Here is a 16918-nt window from a genome sequence, read left to right on the forward strand (position 1 = left end):
TCAAATTGCAGCAAGATTTTTATTCAAAAAAAGCATTTATTCAGGAATTAAAGATGCATATACTTACATGTGCAAATACACAAAGTGGGAAAACAATGTGCTTCAGTAGCTGCAATGTCAATATGCACGTCATGTGCATACATGAAAATGTCTTTAGGGATGTGGTTTTTCATGGTTTGTTAAGGACACACATCTCCCTTTCATTTTAGGGAGGTTCCTGATTTTCTTTTTTTCTTTTTTTGTGGTCTGGGTCACATTCGTCATTGAAAAGTTTCAAAAGCATGACCTTATCACTGCTTAAAATGGAAGACAGCTCCTTCCAGGGTCTCTCGCCATCGCCATGTCTCAATGAATTCACGATCGTTGAAAGAAAAAGAAAAACTTTCACTGCTGAAGCATTTACTCCGTTAACACAGCGTGATATTTACTTTCTAAATGTTTGTTTAGTCTCTTACCCTCCTGAAGAACTTACACTGGACCTGCTCTTTACCTTCAGAGGAGCCTGTTTTAAGTATCGGCCCGTTTATTGGCAGCATGTAGGAGGTTTGTAGCCGACTGGCTGGGCTGGGGTGGTACCGGGTGGTCTGGGATTTGTGGGGTATCTGAAGATGGTTTTGGGGTTTAATGGGGTATTTAGGACAGTAAGGATGGAGGTGGGAATTGTGATACTTCTGTAGAGCGGTACCTGCTGGCACGAGGAAGAGGGGTAATTGAGAGGTAGGGCAGAGGGGTAGGGTCTGCCTAGTTGGCCGGGTGGGGCCGTCCCTCTGGGATGAGCGAGGTGAAGAAGGTGCTGATGAAGGACCACATGGTGGTAAGGAAGCTTGGCTCAGGTAGAGCAGCAGCAGCCTGGGCCTGGTCCTCAGGTGGTCCTCCACCTCCTTCCTCACCGCTGTCATCGTCCTCCACCCCCTCATCCATCAGACGTTCCTGGGACACAGATGGGAGGAGACATTCACGGTTAGAGAGACAGGAAATAGTGAAGACGTAATGCTATGTTGCAATCTGATCATTACCTTTGTCAATGACCATTATTGTTTTGGTTTGTTTTTCTACAGGAAATGTACAAAATGTAATTTTAATAAAATTTGGTGTAAACGAAGGCCAAGTCAAAGAACAAATGATTCATTTTTGGTGCAGATCCGCATCCAGATAGGCAATTTCTTTTTCTTCTCCTACTTTTTTAACACTGCTTGTTTGGGCTTTTTAGCACATTTTCAAATTCATAAACACATTTAAAAGTTTGAAAACCTTTTTCTGAGTGCTTTCTAGTATTTCTCTGGAATCTGGAAAAAAGCATGCCGGACCCATAAAACTGCAGCATTAATTGAGAGCTAAAACGGATTCCCAGGAGGGACTGATGCAGGAAAATAAATGTGTTCAGGTAGGATCTCAGCTTTTTTTTTTTGAAGTTTCATTCAGCATGTATTTGACATGATGCAGCTTATAGTCTCTATGCAGACAAATTTTATCCGGTCATTTGTCAACCATAGAAGTCTCACTTGGAAAAACAAAAGTCAGATTTAACTGCTGTATGACTTCAAGAGCAACAGCTTAGATAAGTAAGAGTCATCGCATGGTTCTTGCACAGTTGTAATGGAAACTCCCACACAGACCAGAGCATGGCTCGCATGAGTATGCACACATTAACTGTGTGTAACTGACAGTGCTCACACAGAGTTCAATTTAATTCAAGATTTCAATTCAATTTAATTTTTCAGAGGACCATGCTGAGAAGACAGAATAGCCAAGAGGTTGACAGACATTGTCCAACTCACCATTTCCTGTATGTCCTGGTGTCTCTCCGCTTCCTCCTGAGGAGCCCTGGCCCTGTCTCCTCCTCTAAGGTTCTGCTGCTCCGCCCTGAAGGGGAACCAACCAGCCTGATGCCTGGGGAAACATACACAAACACAAACATTGGGTTTAAAGTTTTTATCTTTAAAATCCATACAAGCATAGACAAATGTTTCAAAAGTGGTACTCTGCTTTGAAAAAAATAACAAAATCACATTGAATGATTGGTGAAGATTTTGGCCATAAACACATATTCACCAAACTGCACCTTCATACACATTAAGGCAAATGTGAGAAATGTAAAAATACGTATCTGTAAAATATCATTTTTTAAATGTCGCGCAGCACTGACTCACAGGTAGACAAGCAGCATGGCACCGATCACCATGACGAAGCGGCTAAAAGAGGAGTAGAAGTAAACGATGCTGAGCAGGACGCCGGCGCGAGACACTGTGTACAACCAGTCCAGCCAATCGCGGTTCAGCTCGTCGTCGTTTAACACTGCCCCGCCCTGCGCGTTCATCTGGATGTTGGGATTGGCCGGCTGATTCTCTGGTAAAGGGTTGGGGTCCGGGTTGGGACCCAGCGGGGGCTGCACGGCTTCATTGGGCTGGGCAGGTTGATGGGGCGAGGAGGAGGGAGAGGAAGGAGGAGAGGCGCTAGGAGGCTGAGAGGCGGCTACTGCTGCTTGACTGATAAGAGGAGGTGAAAAGAGGGAGAAAAACGAGACAGAACAGGGGATTCATATATTTAGAAGAAAATAAAATAACTCAATTAGCAGCTGGAAAGAAGAAGGTACAAAATCATATGGAAAAGTTTACAGGTTTGGTTTTAATTTCAAACTCTTCAAACAGGAAGAATGAAAATCTGAATACTGTCCCATTTACAGGACTAGACTCCACTGGCTGTATGGGAACAATGACTCCCTATTAATATTTCATCAAGCATCTATTAATATTTTATTAATTATTAGTGTTAAGTCCTCACTAAAATTAGAAGAAAAAAAAATCTGCCAAATCAGTGTATAAACAGTGTTGACCATTTACAGACACATTTCTTTAACTTACTATTGCATATAGTAGTGGCGTGCGTACATCTGCTGCCACCACAGCATCTGCATGGGCATGTACATGGGGTGGGGGGGCATGTTGGCAGGGAGGCCGCCTTGTAAAGGGACCTGGGCTCCATCTGGCCTGTGGAAGAATGTCATGTTTGTTATTAAATGTATTAACACTGTGCACAAACAAACACATGTCTAATGACAACAACATCTTCTATCTGGTTTTCTCTCTCAGACTTCTTCTGGTTGCTTAAACTGGTTGCTTGTAAGGTAACGATCACAGACCTTAAATGTAGTCTACAGTTCTGCTTTCAGTGGAACTGACTAACTCCAAAATGACAATAGTGTTGAATCTGCAAATCTTAGTCTCAACAAAAACTGATTATAAGCTTCTTAAAAGGTCTAATTTATTGCAGGACTGTTGTTTTGGATTACATTAGATTACACAGTTCATGTAGTATTTCAATGTACGTTTAAGAACCATGCTATAAAATTTGCTCCGGGTTGCATGTGTGTAACGAATGAGATGTCTGTACAAAAGACTTCACATTGTTTGACAACACTCTTCCTTTACTGTATAAATAAAAACATATTTTATCATCAGATCACAGTCTTTTTTTTTTTCAGATTAAAATAAATACAAGATTCTCTAAATCATAGGCTGAGCTTTTTGTTTCTACTTAGGAAAAAAGTCTTGGTTTAGTAGGTTGCAGTTGACACGCCACTGTTACTGAGTTACTGAGTAAAACACTGAAACGTCTATGAAAATTCGTTGTGTATCAGTTATTTGTGGCGTCAGAGACTTACCACTGAGGGACACCAGAGGGGCTCTGAGGGTTGTTGGGGAAGCCACCACGATACCTCAGGCCATCATAACTTCCTGGGAGAGAAGAGGAGGAGGAGGAAGAGGCTGGCTGACTGTCCTGATTTGGTGTGGAGGCAGGGGAGGCAGAGCCTGCGCTGTCTGAACTCTGAGTGACGAGATGTAAACATCAATCAGAAGTTGAGCTGAACACATTGCTGCATTTTTAAATGAATCAATACAAAGAAAACAGAATGTTTTATAAAAAGGTGTGTTCAGATTGAACCCAAATCAAGTTTTAGAGGCAGTGTGACTGACACTTGAGGCAAAGATGCGTTGCACGAGTCAAAAAAATCTTTTCTTATCCCAAAGCTTTCTGATTCCACTGAATGAATGTACGGAGACAGGAGGAAAAAGGAGAGGCGTCTGGTAAGTCCAATCCACCACATGCTCCTTTTTCCAAAAATGTACAACCTGTAAACCTCACTCTGTGGATCTCATTGGGATCCCTTGTATGTAAGGTAACATGAGGCCAGGAATAGCTGTGGCACTAAAAAGTGAGTCACCAGCCTGTAGTGACTGAAGGAATGTTATTGATAGCAGAAACACTGAATTTTATATTGACACTGACAAAGAAACTGTATTTAATGTAGATCAGTCGTGACATGGCCAGTACCTGATCCACTTAATAAGGCCAGTATCGGCAACAGCACCAATTCTGGTGTAGCTGATTGGTGCATCCCTACAGCTAATATCTGCACAGGCGTTTCAATGGCTGTTTGTGGCGAATAAGCACTCCAACAGTCAACATAGGGTGAATGAAATTCACTTCAGGTTTCATCTAAACACACCACAACAGCAACGGGCCGCTGCGTTAAGGACTCAGCCTTAATGATACACACTGTACCAGGTGGGCAACCGGGGCGCCCCGTCTCTTGATTGACTAAGCTTAAACGTTGCCATTTCAGTGTGTGTTTTCAGCCTTTTGCATGTCCTGAAACGAGCCTAAACTCCAAACAACAAAGCTGTTATCCACACATCGTTGGAGCCCTACAGGAGGAGGTCGTGAGAGCGGTGTGTCGGTCTACTCACGCTGGAGTCAGAAGCAGAGGAGCTGGCCATGAAAGGGCTCCGAGGCATGGGCGAGGCTGGGGGGCTGTGAGAGGTACACACTAGATGCATCATGTGGTATTCATCCTGCTGTGGGTCGACAAGGTCAGGGCACGAGCCGAGGATGTGGGAGGAAGAGAAAAAAGAGGAGGAGGAAGAGGAGAAGTTGAAGGCAGCAACAGAGCAGAAAGACAAAACAAGAAACGGGGGGAGGGGGATTAGTGTGGAAATGGCCAGAATTCAGACACAATGCTCACCCTTTGTTGGTAAAACACATCAGATCAGCTATTGTTTCCCAGGCAGCCTGTTTCAGTTCCCCCACAGCACACAGAGACATTCGCACAAGCTGTGTGTGCTCAAACAACTGAACAACTAAGTCTTGAAAAAAGTCAACACAGAAAGGACAGCTAATTACCTACACTACCCCTTGACAATAAGGGTATATAAGGCTGTAGACTTTATGCAAAATATTCTTTCAGAGGTGCAACGATTAATCGATTAATTGATTAATGAAAATAACTGTTACTTGTGGCCCGATATTCTTTACACGTCTTTTAAAGCTATTTAAATAATAACAGACTGGAGTTGTTTGATTACACTGGCTGTATAGCTGTTATTTGTTATTCAGGCACTACTCATACTACTACTATATACTACTCATTAACTACAAGCTAATGAGGCTTGCATATAATAATTTACTGCTGTAGCTACACTCCCATCTTGATTACTCCTACTTCATTAAAACATGTACAACAAACAGAGTAACATTAATAAGCTATTTCTCATTATATGATGATGCAAAATGTTTTTTAAGTTTTGGTGTTTTACAAGTGCTTCTGGTCTGGGCACTTGGATGTGCACATGACAAAACAATAAACGACATCTACTACTGAGGTGCTTAATAAAATCTGCCATCTAATCCATTATTGGCTTCAAATTTAATTAATCATTGATGTTTGCTTGATGGATCCAGCACTAAACTTGTTTTGTTCAAGTTCCTCCATTTGCTTCAAACTTTGCTACACTACTTGTTTCACTATGAATGCATGAAATGAGCTGTTTGACCAACATTATGTGCTACATTGTGGGCACAATAAATTACTAACATTTTAGGTTTTTACGCTAAATTAATAAGAAACACCAGAACAGAACATAATCACCTAAAATAAATCTAAAAGAAACATGTAGTTAGGCAATTTTAAATCAACATATTGACAAACTATAGATGACTAATGAAAAGGCATTTATGAGAATATACATCATTCACACATGCATCGTTTCCCACAGATTGGGGATGATGCATACAGCACACCGAGAACTGACTGCAAAACAGCAATGAATTTACCAGATATCTAATAACTGCACATAAATGTGCCCACAAAACTAAGACAAAATGAAAACATACATTTAAAGAGCCTTTTTTTTTTGGGAAATCTGTTTGGGTGGGTTGCCAAACTAAATTATATCAATGCAAAACATTCACCTATGCTCTTACCTTTCTAAGCACATCTCTGAGCTGTAGGTGGTCTTGAAGGAGCCTTCCTGAGTACACCAGCCTCTGGTCTTTGGACAGCTACAACACAAACAGCATTGTATGGTGAGACAAAGTAACTTTGATTTGTCCGCTCCCCATCAACCAATCGATTGGTTGAAGAGTAGGTAGAATTTAAGTCGACCAAGATTTTCTTTGGTTGACTACAGCCCTAGAAAATAGATGATAAAAATGCTTGTGTCTTTTTATATAACATTTCAAATTTGACCTGAGATCTTGTGGCTCTTCCTCAGACATAAACTGCAACATTGCGTGGAACTGATACTGCAAAGTGCTCAGGAAAAATGGAAATTTCAACATTTACATTCCATTTACATGCAAACTCCATTTGCTGATGAAGATCACGTGATGTGATCATAAGCACCAGAAGAGCTATAAAATTTAACTTGTTGTGAGACTGTTTTCTCAACTGCTGTTACGCAGGAATGAACGCTGAACCTCACCAACAACTATGTTTTCAGGATACACTCTCAGCTACCTCTCCGTCATGACCAGCCCACTGTAATCCTGCACACTGATGCAGAGCAGAAACATCAGCCTTTCGAATAAACAAACATTTTCTAGTAGGCTCTAATGTTTCTGTTTCCAGCTGTGAGAGGGGAAAGACCTTGTTGATGTGTTGAATGTTATAACATGAGATGTGAAATCCTTAATGTGTGTAAAGTGATTGGGCACTTTTGGATTAGATTAGATTGGATTAGATTGCTGGGCTGGATTAGATTTCAAATCTTACTAAAAGCATACCCAGTGTGTACGATCATATTGTCTGTGCTTCACAAGGCTTTGACTTCTCCTCAGTTAAGGCCCTTCATGTGATTCTATAAAGGACACTTGGCCATGATGGAAAATTAACAAATGAAGTACAAGAATAACAGAAACTCAAAGGTTATCACCTCATTCAATACGAAAAAATTGTTGTATTTATGTGTGCTATGCTTTCTCTCCTATAAATTGTCTTCTTCCTCCTTTTGCAGCATGATCGGATCGTTTTACACACACAGACATGAGGCCTTTTCTACGTGTTGTTAGGGAGGAAGAGAAAATGTTCGAGCCACATCTCCAAACTCTAACTGACATGCCTGTGTTGTTGCAAAGTAGTCAAATGAACACATCTGAATGAGCACTTCTGTACTGAGTATTGCAACAGCTCAGCATTGAGCAGGTGGGTTTTACTTGTTTGTGCATCAAGTTTACTCTTAAAACCAAAAAGGTACTTCTGACTGGGCCTATAACTGGGGCGCCCCTCCAGGTGAAATTTCACTCCACAAACATGACCTCCATTTTATCACGTTGCTTGTTGCTATGGTTACACAGTTTTGCTTTTTATATCCGTGGCCTGTTTTTTTGTGACAAAATAAAACAGACAAATTTGAAAAGGCAGTGTTTTTCAGTCTGCTGGTCATCAGTCTCACCTAGAAAGCGAATCAGAAAAAGTGTGCCGAACGTTTGACTCACAATTTGCTGCTGCGACACACACACCAATACTGTGTTCCCCTTATTTTAAAAAGCTAATTTAAATGAAAATCAGCTCTTCCATGAAAACCCAGCAGTCCCTTTGTTAAATAGATTTAAAAAGTTGTTTGGAACATACAGTACTAGGCATACATTTGGAGAGGAGGGAAGTGGGTTATGCTGCAGGAGTGGCAGGAGAGCTGAAACGCTTCATTGATTAGTCGATCGACAAAAAAATCATCAGAACCTTTTAGGAATCCCTCCTGGTCCATTTTTCAGTATATTTAAACAAACCCAGACACTAAGTAGAGCAACAAAGAAAACCATCAGACATGAGAGCTACATACCGGCTTGCTGGGGTACACTTTGGAGATGTGACTCTTCAGTCTCTCCACGGTCCAGTTGAGGAAGCAGTTAATGGTCTGGTCTTCATACTTCTGGTTGGGTGCCTTAATGACCAGGGTTACAGGACTATCAAGTGCCCCAGAGTCCATGGCTCATATTACTAGCAGGGTGGGCTCTGAAGAATCTGAGCTCAGGAGAGCTGTCACAACTCAGGACTCACCTGAGGAAAAAGTTCTCTCAAATTCTCTCCATTCTGGGCTCAGCAACACATCTAAAACAGTCCTCGCTGTGGGTGGGAGGGATGTGGTTCCCCCTCTACAACATCTGCCTCATCTGCGGGGGAAGTCGGTGGATTCCAACTTTTCTGATGAAAAGAGATGAAGAGTTTGAGTTTCTTTGCTGAGAAGGAAGTTTTTCATACACTGTAGAGGCTGGAGGATTTTCATCACAGAATAAAATCATCACATTAAAGTATATTATATCTGGCTGTATGGCTATTACTATTATTTGAACACTCACACACTTAAAATGGTTTTATGTTTTGTCAGTTTTTGAGAGAAACAATATCTTACTTCAGCCATATTTGTTATAACTGAAATGATATGTCATTTTGGAGGCTATAGTTTGTGGTGCTGTTGAAATGTACTGTGTTATATTTAGAGGTGTTTCTAATATTTTGTCCATCCCATTTTTATCAATAATACAAAATATTAGAGACACTTCTCAGTATAACATATTACACTTCAACAGCACCACAAACCATAGCTTCCAAAATGACCATTAAGTTGAATCAAGACCTGTCTAAAACTGATTATAACCTTCATAGAGGTACAACTTATTGCAGGGCTGTTAGTTAGTTTAGTTAGTTTAGTTTTTGCTAGGCGTACCTACTAAACTGGGAACTGAGTATTAACTTGTAAATTGAAACTAAATGGCCAGTAAACTAACTTTCCAATTATAAATGATCAATATTTGGCTCTTGGCTGGTGTTGTTCTCCTACTCTAAATATGAGTTTTGCATACTAAAGCTACAGTAGTGTGGTGATAGAGGTTTCTGAATGACAATTTCTGCATTTGATGTGACAAATGTAAAGCATAAGCAGGTGATATTCTGTATTTTTGTTGAAAAAGACTGAAACCAACAATGCATTAGTCTGTCTCTCAAAACTCTCCGTCTGTCTGTGGCTCTCTGCCCCAAGTCCATGTGATCCTACTGAAGACATAAATCCTTAAAAAACGGGTTAAGAATATATACTTTCATTTTTAAAAACTTTAAGTAATATCCTAAAAGAGCTCAGCAACATAGTTTTTAAGTAACGTTGCTGAAACAGGAGTAATTAATGCATTTATTGGGGGCTATTTTCTGGCATGGATATGTTGCACTAATGAACGTGTCACCCAATACTATGCTGTTAACTACAGTATATCAGGAAAAGGCTACACACACACAGTACTTGTTAGAAGGATGAATTCATTGTTGGTTTCAGTACATGGGGTTTATTGACATTAAGGACAAATATAGAATATCACCACGCAGCGGAGCGCATACATACAGTACATATAAGTTTTCTAGCTAATAAATATCATGTACTTCTGTAGGCAAAAACATGCACGTATCAAAACAAAAACTAACTGCAGCTAAGGTGGGGGGTCATGAGTTTGAGTTCACACTTCCTGACACCTGCCATGTTGCGTCATCTGTACAGTAAACTGTCAAAACAACTAGCTAACTGTAAATCATCCCGAGTCAATTCATAGTTAACTTAGCTAAGTGTGCTGTTTGCCAGTAAATCCCTAATTTTCACAAACTAAAAAATACACTCAGGAAACTAGCTTTATTAGGCAGGTCACTTCGAGCAGCCCTGATTATATTTTGACCGTTGTCATGAAGCCAGGGTAACAGAGTTAGCTTGTTGGATAACGTTAGCTTCGCCTTTGCTTGCTAGAAATTCGGTTGGCCTGGCAAACCGTTTCCGCGGTGACAACACATTTAACTGTCTAACTCTGTGAACTGAAGCCATGTTACCGCTTCAGAGAGCTTTCTTCTTGTACCTGTTCACTCTTGTGGTACCGTCGTCTCTTCGTCGCAGCTCGGCTCGCCTGCCCTGTTGTTGCAATGTCGGGTGTGAGACCGGAAACGACGTCATCATCTTCGTCACAACAGCTGATCGTCTTCTTCTTCTTCTTTGAGGTTTTACGGCAGTTGGCATCCACGATGTTGCATTACTGCCACCTTCAGGTTTTATTCTCCCTATGTGTCCATTAATTTTACAGCCGTCTTTCCAGTCCAGTCATCCTTAAAAAACTAAACTATTTTAGACTTTTAACGTTGTCCTCTACCCGCTCTGTTTTTCACAGTTTCTCATCATTTCTTGTCATGTGTAAATGTCCTGCATGATATAAGGACATGCTCTACTTTCTCAGCCTCATGGCAAAGATTGTAAAGACCTGTTGGGTGTTTTCCTGTGATGGAAAATGTACTTTTAAGGTTGCTGTGCCCAATTCTCAGCCTGCTTATTATTACTTGCTCTTTCCGTTTTGTTCCCCTACTTCTTAACACATCTACTCTGTTTTGGATTGAGTGTAAATGTCTCCCCTTTCTTGCATTATGCCAATGTTGATTTACCTTTCTGCACACTATGCTTTTCCCCTCTGATTTTGATAATTCAATATTGATTTCAGCATTTCCTTTTTTTACTGCTTGCAAACTTTTGCCAGTTTGTCTGCTCTCTCGTTTCCCAGGACACCTAAATGCAACACAGAAACTTCTTGATTCTGAAAACGGTGTCCAGATGACTACGACTGAAACCTTTTCTACAAAGATTTGATAAAGCAGATCCTGATGACTTCTGGCTATACCTGTCTCAATGCTTGCAAGGGCAGACACAGAATCACTACGTATTAAAATATTGCTACAACTAATCTGTTCAGTCCATTCTAATGCCAAATGACAAACAATTCAGCAGTATACACATTCAATCAGATGTTCTCCTGCTAAATCCCACCTGGTAACTAAGTACAGCAACTGCAGACCCTGTTGCACTTGTTTGGGGATCCTTTGATCCATCTGTGAAAATCTGAACACTGTCTTTATATTTACGGTCCCTATAACTATAGTACTCACCGGCAGTCTTATTACTATGCTTAATCTTAAGTAATTCCAAATCTACACATGGATTTATCTAAATCACAGACAGGTCTATTAGGCCACACCACAGTTGCACAAAACTCTTTATCATATTTAATTAAATTATTACAGTTATAAAAATGTGTCACCTTTTCTGTATTTGTAGGGTCACATTTTTTTCTTTAGTTATAAATGTTTGTGACCCTTTTTATTCTATTCTAATTTTAAATTTGTGTATGTTCTGTGTGTGTAGCGTATAGGGGGCTACAACTTTCATTTCATTGTGCAGCTATGTGTTGTAAAACGACGAATAAATGAACGTTGAATTTTGTAGATACAAAAATCTATTGGACCCGTTCTGTATCTATAAGGTCACTTGTTTTTTTACAGTTATCAAAAATTGTGACACTAATGCCTGGACTAATTTCTGCTTCTGGCAAAGACAAAAAGAAAATGTACTTTATTGTAAAGCTACATAGGACTGCAACTAACCATAATTTCTACTGTTGAGTCATCTGTTGATTTTTTTGGAATTAAATGGATTTAATGTTTAGTCTTAATGTCAGAAACTAGTGAAAAATGTCCATCACAATTTCCCAGAGCCCAAAGTGACATCTTAAAACAGTTTTTCTTTTTGTCTGACCAACAGTCCAAAATCCAAAAGATATTCAACACACAGTGAAAATGGTAATCCTCTCATTAGAGAAGCTAGAACCAGTAACTACTTGGCTTAAACAATGAATCGTTGTCAGTCGACTAATTGTTTCAGTACTAAAGGCCATTATAAGCAGAAATCAAGAAATTGATTTGAATGACTTTCCCATCAGAAGACTCAGCTACTGTAGTTAAGGCAGTTTTCCAGGATTTAATAGGTGGGTAAAATTAATTTAGGTAGGTTTACACTCCAGTAATCCTTTCTGTTCTCAGCATTGTCATATTCAGTTCACATAATAATATTCATCAACCAAAATGTGGGTGGCATGAGACAAATTCAGAAACGTCTATGAAGTTTGTAAGACGTTATAATGATTTCCCAATCCAAAGAGCTGCAGTACAGAACAGAAAAGCCAGAGCATTTTTCAAAAAGTTTTATGTTTTATTTACTTTTGTTTTATTTCCAGAATTGGTTTGATAATCATGCTTCACTGCACAGATGTGAAAATAAGACTTGGGTGTGTATTTGTGAGTGATTTATTTTTCAATATACAGATTTCTAGGTTCAAACTGGTCACCTTCCACCCACATGTTCAGTTCTCTGGTTGTCTGAAGTGAAGAGTTTTTGGTTCTGGTTACAGTTTCAGTTTGCGCAGAACCTCCTTGGTCAACTGTTTACTGTACCGGTTGATCTTCCAGTGTCCAGGCATCCATCCCAGCAGAAAACGATGAAAATCTGTCCAGGCAAACGCAAACATCTCCCTCCATTCTTTCTCAAGGGCAGCAAAGTCCACATCTTTTTTCACAGATAGCTTTAATTCTGTAAAATAGTAGTCCAGTAGGCTTGGTACTCTCTTTTCACATTCCTTCTCCTCCATGCAGCTTCCTAAAAAATACGCAACATCTTTCATACCACAGCCTCCACCAACATACTGAAAGTCCACAGCTGCCACATCCTGTCCGCTCTGGGAAAAACAGAAGTTGGGTAACTTGGCGTCTCCGTGAACAATGGTCTTGAAGTGACATTCGTTGAGTATCCTGTCAATGTCACCGGCTGCTGCTTTGACCTTGGCGTCATCCATGGCCTCCAACTCGTCTGGCCGGGTCTCCAGGTGCCAGTAGGTACCGACAGGCCACAGGCCCTCCGGTGCCACACTCAGGAAGAGAGCATGGAAGTGGGCAAGCCAGCTGAGGCAAGCCTTTATTTCTCTGTCCTTAATGCTGGTCCTACAAAGAAACACAAACAACCTTATTTATTCAGCATGAAATTTCTTTATTCTCTCATCATGTTTCACTTTCCACCATGCCTTGAATACGGTGCAGTGTGCATGTGTTGTCAAATTAATGAAGATGTTTTCTGAATTTGCTTGGGTTTTGTCTATCTGCATGTGTTTTCTTAAGTTGCAGTGCGTTTGCACTTGTCGGCCACCGTACTTGAAAGACCTGGAAAACATGTCTTGAAACAGTATGTAGGTTGTTGAAACAGAAAAGGTCAAGTTCTTCGATTCCTACACTTTTCACCAGGGCTGTAGCTGCCAGTGAGGATGCTGAGAACATGTCCTCAGTATTGTTTTTGGAAATTTGGAAGTTTTAACAACCTGAAGAAGAGTTTACATTCTGTAACTATACACATATTCCACATGGTGGGTTTTGAAGGCTGAGTTTGATCATTTTTTTGAGTTTTATAAGTCTTTGAATTATACTTTAAAGCAAAAATGTATGTACGATAAATGGATTTTGTATTTCTCCACCAGAATTATAACCTGGCAGTGTGAAAAAACTTTGAAACAGCATTTAGACCATTATGTAGGAGAATAAAATGTACAGAACATATAATTAAACACATAAGTGAATGAATGAAATGATGAAAGTGATGAAAATATTTATGAAAATATCTAAATATATGATATGAAAGTTTCACAGGCCTGGGAGAATTTGGACTCATGACTCAGTATTTCTAAAATCTTGGCCCTGCTGTTCACCCGATTTGGATGTTTTGCAACCACAAATCTTTTCAAAATGTCTTTTTCAGCACCTACAAAATGTCAAACAGCGTCATTTTAATGGAAATTTATAATTTGTCCATTCATTTGATTCCCTAGCCTTTACAGAGCTACAGACTACCTAGTATTTCATACAAAATGTTCTGTGGTCATACCTTCTCTGATCATAACCAGCCACATCCAGATCCTCCAGCATGATCAGCATCTCGTCTCCATGGGAAGAGACAGCCAGGCAGGCCGGGATCCGACAGCTCTGATTGGTGGAATAGTTCTGGTACCAGTATGTCTCCACCTGGTAGGATCTCACTTTACGTCTGTGGGAGCGATCTGTGTTCCAGCCGCCAGGGTGCTCGGCCTCCTCTGGAAACTTGACGTGTTTGACGACCACAGAGGGCCGGTCGCAGCCCTCCAGGTGCAGCCTGACTATCTCCCCATAACCGCTCCACAGTGTCTGGATCTTTGCACCAACACGCAGAGATGAAGCACCACACGCCTGCAGGATGAGATCCTGGTGCTCCTGTTTCATTTCCCGTCAGAGCTGAACCACAGTAAAGAGGAGGCACAGTGTATGTTTCAGCATCCTTTAACATGGGAGCAGCCAGTGGAATGTAAATGTACATTTACTCAAATACTGTACTTAAGTACAAATTCGAGGTGCTTGTACTTTACTTGAGTATTTCCATTTTATGCAACTTTATACTTCTACTCCACTACATTTCAGAGGCAAATATTGTACTTTTTACTCCACTACATTTGTCTGACAGCTTTACATTTCAGATTACAATTTTTCATACCCTCCCTGTCAAACCACGTATCTCCAAATTTGGTGATCTTGAATTTTTCTGATAAACTTGTAAGGATGAAGTGTTCCTTTATGGGTTGAAAAAATTCTCCTCCTTCTTAAGCTAAATAAACTATTTAAACCCCCCTCGGATCAGCTGGAAAATGCATCATCGCAATGCTAAAAACAGGCTTTTCAGAGCTCATGAAAAGTTGACTTTTTAGAGATACGTGGTTCACACAGGACAGCGATGCTACAAACATATGATGATCTTATAGACCATGATGCATTGCTGCAGATTAAACTACCCAACAGTATATAAAGTAGTTAAAATGAGCTCAACCTTAAACATCTGCAGCAGTAAAATGCATCATACACATTAATGCAGCAGTAACATTAATCCAGAAACATCAGATATAATAGTAACACACTGACAGGGAGCATTTTACTGCACAATGAGTACTTCTACTTTGATACTTTAAGTGAATTTTGCTGGTAATACTTACATACAGTACTTTAACTTAAGTAAGGTTTTGAATGCAGTATTCTTCACAGCGTGGTATTGCTACTTTTACTTAAGTAAAGGATCTGAATACTTCTTCCACCACTGTGAGCAGCAACATCAGTTCTTCTCTACACACATCTGGCATATAGATCGTCTCGTTATTGTTGATGTTGGTCATTATTGTATAGTGTTTTACTTACCTTACTCACAAATGTTCAAGCTTGTGCATCCAGTCAGCAAAAATGTCTGTCTCACACACACATTCAGAGGATGCTACTATGTCATGTACAATTTAAGACAAAATATTATACAAATTGTAAGAATGTAACAATAACTGTCTCAAATATGCCAAAAACACTGAATGCATACGATTTACTTCATGCGTCTCAGTGGCCGTCCAAAAAACAGGAAACATCCTCCACAGCCTTCTGTGTGGTGTTTAAGGCTACAGAGATAAAATAAAGTAAGCCGAATGAACACTACTGCCACCTGCTGGACTGGAGTGCATCAACAGATTTGGTCCCTCTGACTGTATTTTGTTCATGTTATTTTTAATTAACAAATGGAGACCTGCTGGGCCTAGACACATCATAAACATCTGTACACTCTAATGCAAACTGTTGCATGCCAGGCTGAAAACAATTGGAAGTTAGTTATTGCAGTTTATTGTATTGTAGTAAGACAGGAGTAAGACAGGATCTCCTGCAACAGAAACAAAAAGAACCAGAAGAACAACAAAAGTTATACGTATGTGACACAGCACTGGAGCAAATAAAACAAAGCAAACCATCAACAACAATTGGAAAATCATAGAGAGTGATCCACTTCTTAAAGATGTGTTTCACCTTCTATAGGAGACAAGTTGGTCCATAGCTATCTACCAGGAGGGAAAAAAGGCACTTGGCTCGACTGCAGACTACAACGCTTTTGTGTGGTATCTATAATGACTGTGACATCATGCAACAAACTAACAATACAACTTGTGTAGTATCCCACTTACAATATAGGTATATATGCAGTTGGGTATTTCAGTGCATTTAGGGGTCAGAAGATGAATCTAATGGGTCGTAAGATGATCAATGGGATACACAAATCACAAACAAATTTAGATTTCAGACTTTTCTCTAATCTTTGTGAAACACTGGATAAATGTTCTTATTTGGGAAGTTTAGAAGGGAAATGTCTCTTTGGTGGACCTGCTAACAACTCCTAGATATCATAAACATGATAAAGGAACCACAACTAAACACAGCTTTTTTAAATGATATATTGCAATCTGAAAAGTAACTAGTAACTTTAACTGTCAAATAAATGCAGTGGAGTAAAAAGTACAGTATTTACCTCTGAAATGTGGTAGAGTAGGAGTATAAAGTAGCATAAAATGAGGTAGTAAAAGTAGCCTACCTCAAAACTGTTCTTAGGCGCAGGTCTTAGGTAAATGAACTTAATTACTTTCCACCACTGTTTTGTAAGCTTAGCCTTCTCATTCATTGTTTATTAAAGTATTATAGGAAATTTGACTCTTTCATCTCTTTATTGTGACACGCAGAAAGACACAGTTTATTAATGTGGATATAAATATGTATGAGGACTGAACCCTGTCCACGAGGACGACTGTGACACCTCCTCTGACATGTGGTCCACTTTGAATCCGTTTGAAACGCGTTATGAAACACTTCAGTTCTGCATGAACTTTCTAGACTTCCGTGGAACAGATTATTTCGGTGAAAGAA

General features: G+C 39.9%; 2 protein-coding genes across 7 annotated transcripts; both read right to left on the bottom strand.

Annotated features, from left to right (window-relative positions):
* herpud2 (HERPUD family member 2) lies at window positions 1–10322 on the bottom strand. Of its 5 annotated transcripts, XR_006379332.1 has the most exons (10): window positions 10168–10322; window positions 8118–8479; window positions 6262–6339; window positions 4749–4856; window positions 3662–3825; window positions 2862–2987; window positions 2151–2486; window positions 1779–1890; window positions 686–930; window positions 1–602 (listed from the first exon to the last, which is right to left on the bottom strand). XR_006379332.1 is itself a non-coding variant. In XM_044209586.1 (9 exons), the coding sequence occupies exons 2-9, from the start codon at window positions 8262–8264 to the stop codon at window positions 742–744; spliced, it is 1257 nt and encodes a 418-aa protein (XP_044065521.1). In that variant the 5' UTR covers window positions 8265–8479; window positions 10168–10322; the 3' UTR covers window positions 1–741. The 5 variants fall into 5 exon arrangements, 4 of the variants coding, with proteins under 4 accessions (XP_044065521.1, XP_044065522.1, XP_044065520.1 ...); XM_044209586.1 differs by having other exon boundaries at window positions 1–930; window positions 4749–4853; XM_044209587.1 differs by having other exon boundaries at window positions 1–930; window positions 2889–2987.
* Window positions 10323–12317: 1995 nt separating this feature from the next.
* Window positions 12318–16854, bottom strand: pkdc (protein kinase-like domain containing). 2 transcript variants are annotated; one of them, XM_044209591.1, is made up of 3 exons: window positions 16590–16854; window positions 14055–14437; window positions 12318–13123 (listed from the first exon to the last, which is right to left on the bottom strand). In XM_044209591.1, exons 2-3 carry the CDS (start codon window positions 14423–14425, stop codon window positions 12532–12534), a joined length of 963 nt encoding a protein of 320 aa, XP_044065526.1. In that variant the 5' UTR covers window positions 14426–14437; window positions 16590–16854; the 3' UTR covers window positions 12318–12531. The 2 variants fall into 2 exon arrangements, with proteins under 2 accessions (XP_044065526.1, XP_044065525.1); XM_044209590.1 differs by lacking the exon at window positions 16590–16854 and adding an exon at window positions 15386–15639.
* Window positions 16855–16918: the final 64 nt, after the last annotated feature.

Source organism: Siniperca chuatsi, linkage group LG9 (assembly GCF_020085105.1).
Source record: "Siniperca chuatsi isolate FFG_IHB_CAS linkage group LG9, ASM2008510v1, whole genome shotgun sequence".
Lineage (NCBI taxonomy): Eukaryota > Metazoa > Chordata > Actinopteri > Centrarchiformes > Sinipercidae > Siniperca > Siniperca chuatsi.

Coding starts and splice junctions, on each gene's coding strand:
- herpud2 (XM_044209585.1), bottom strand. CDS start 8,264: ATGGACTCTGGGGCACTTGATAGTCCTGTAACCCTGGTCATTAAGGCA. Junction 6,340..8,117: donor AAGTGTACCCCAGCAAGCCG/GTATGTAGCTCT, acceptor TTTGTGTTGTAG/CTGTCCAAAGACCAGAGGCT. Junction 2,988..3,661: donor CCCTCTGGTGTCCCTCAGTG/GTAAGTCTCTGA, acceptor ATTCTTCCACAG/GCCAGATGGAGCCCAGGTCC.
- pkdc (XM_044209591.1), bottom strand. CDS start 14,425: ATGAAACAGGAGCACCAGGATCTCATCCTGCAGGCGTGTGGTGCTTCA. Junction 13,124..14,054: donor GCTGGTTATGATCAGAGAAG/GTATGACCACAG, acceptor GTTTCTTTGTAG/GACCAGCATTAAGGACAGAG.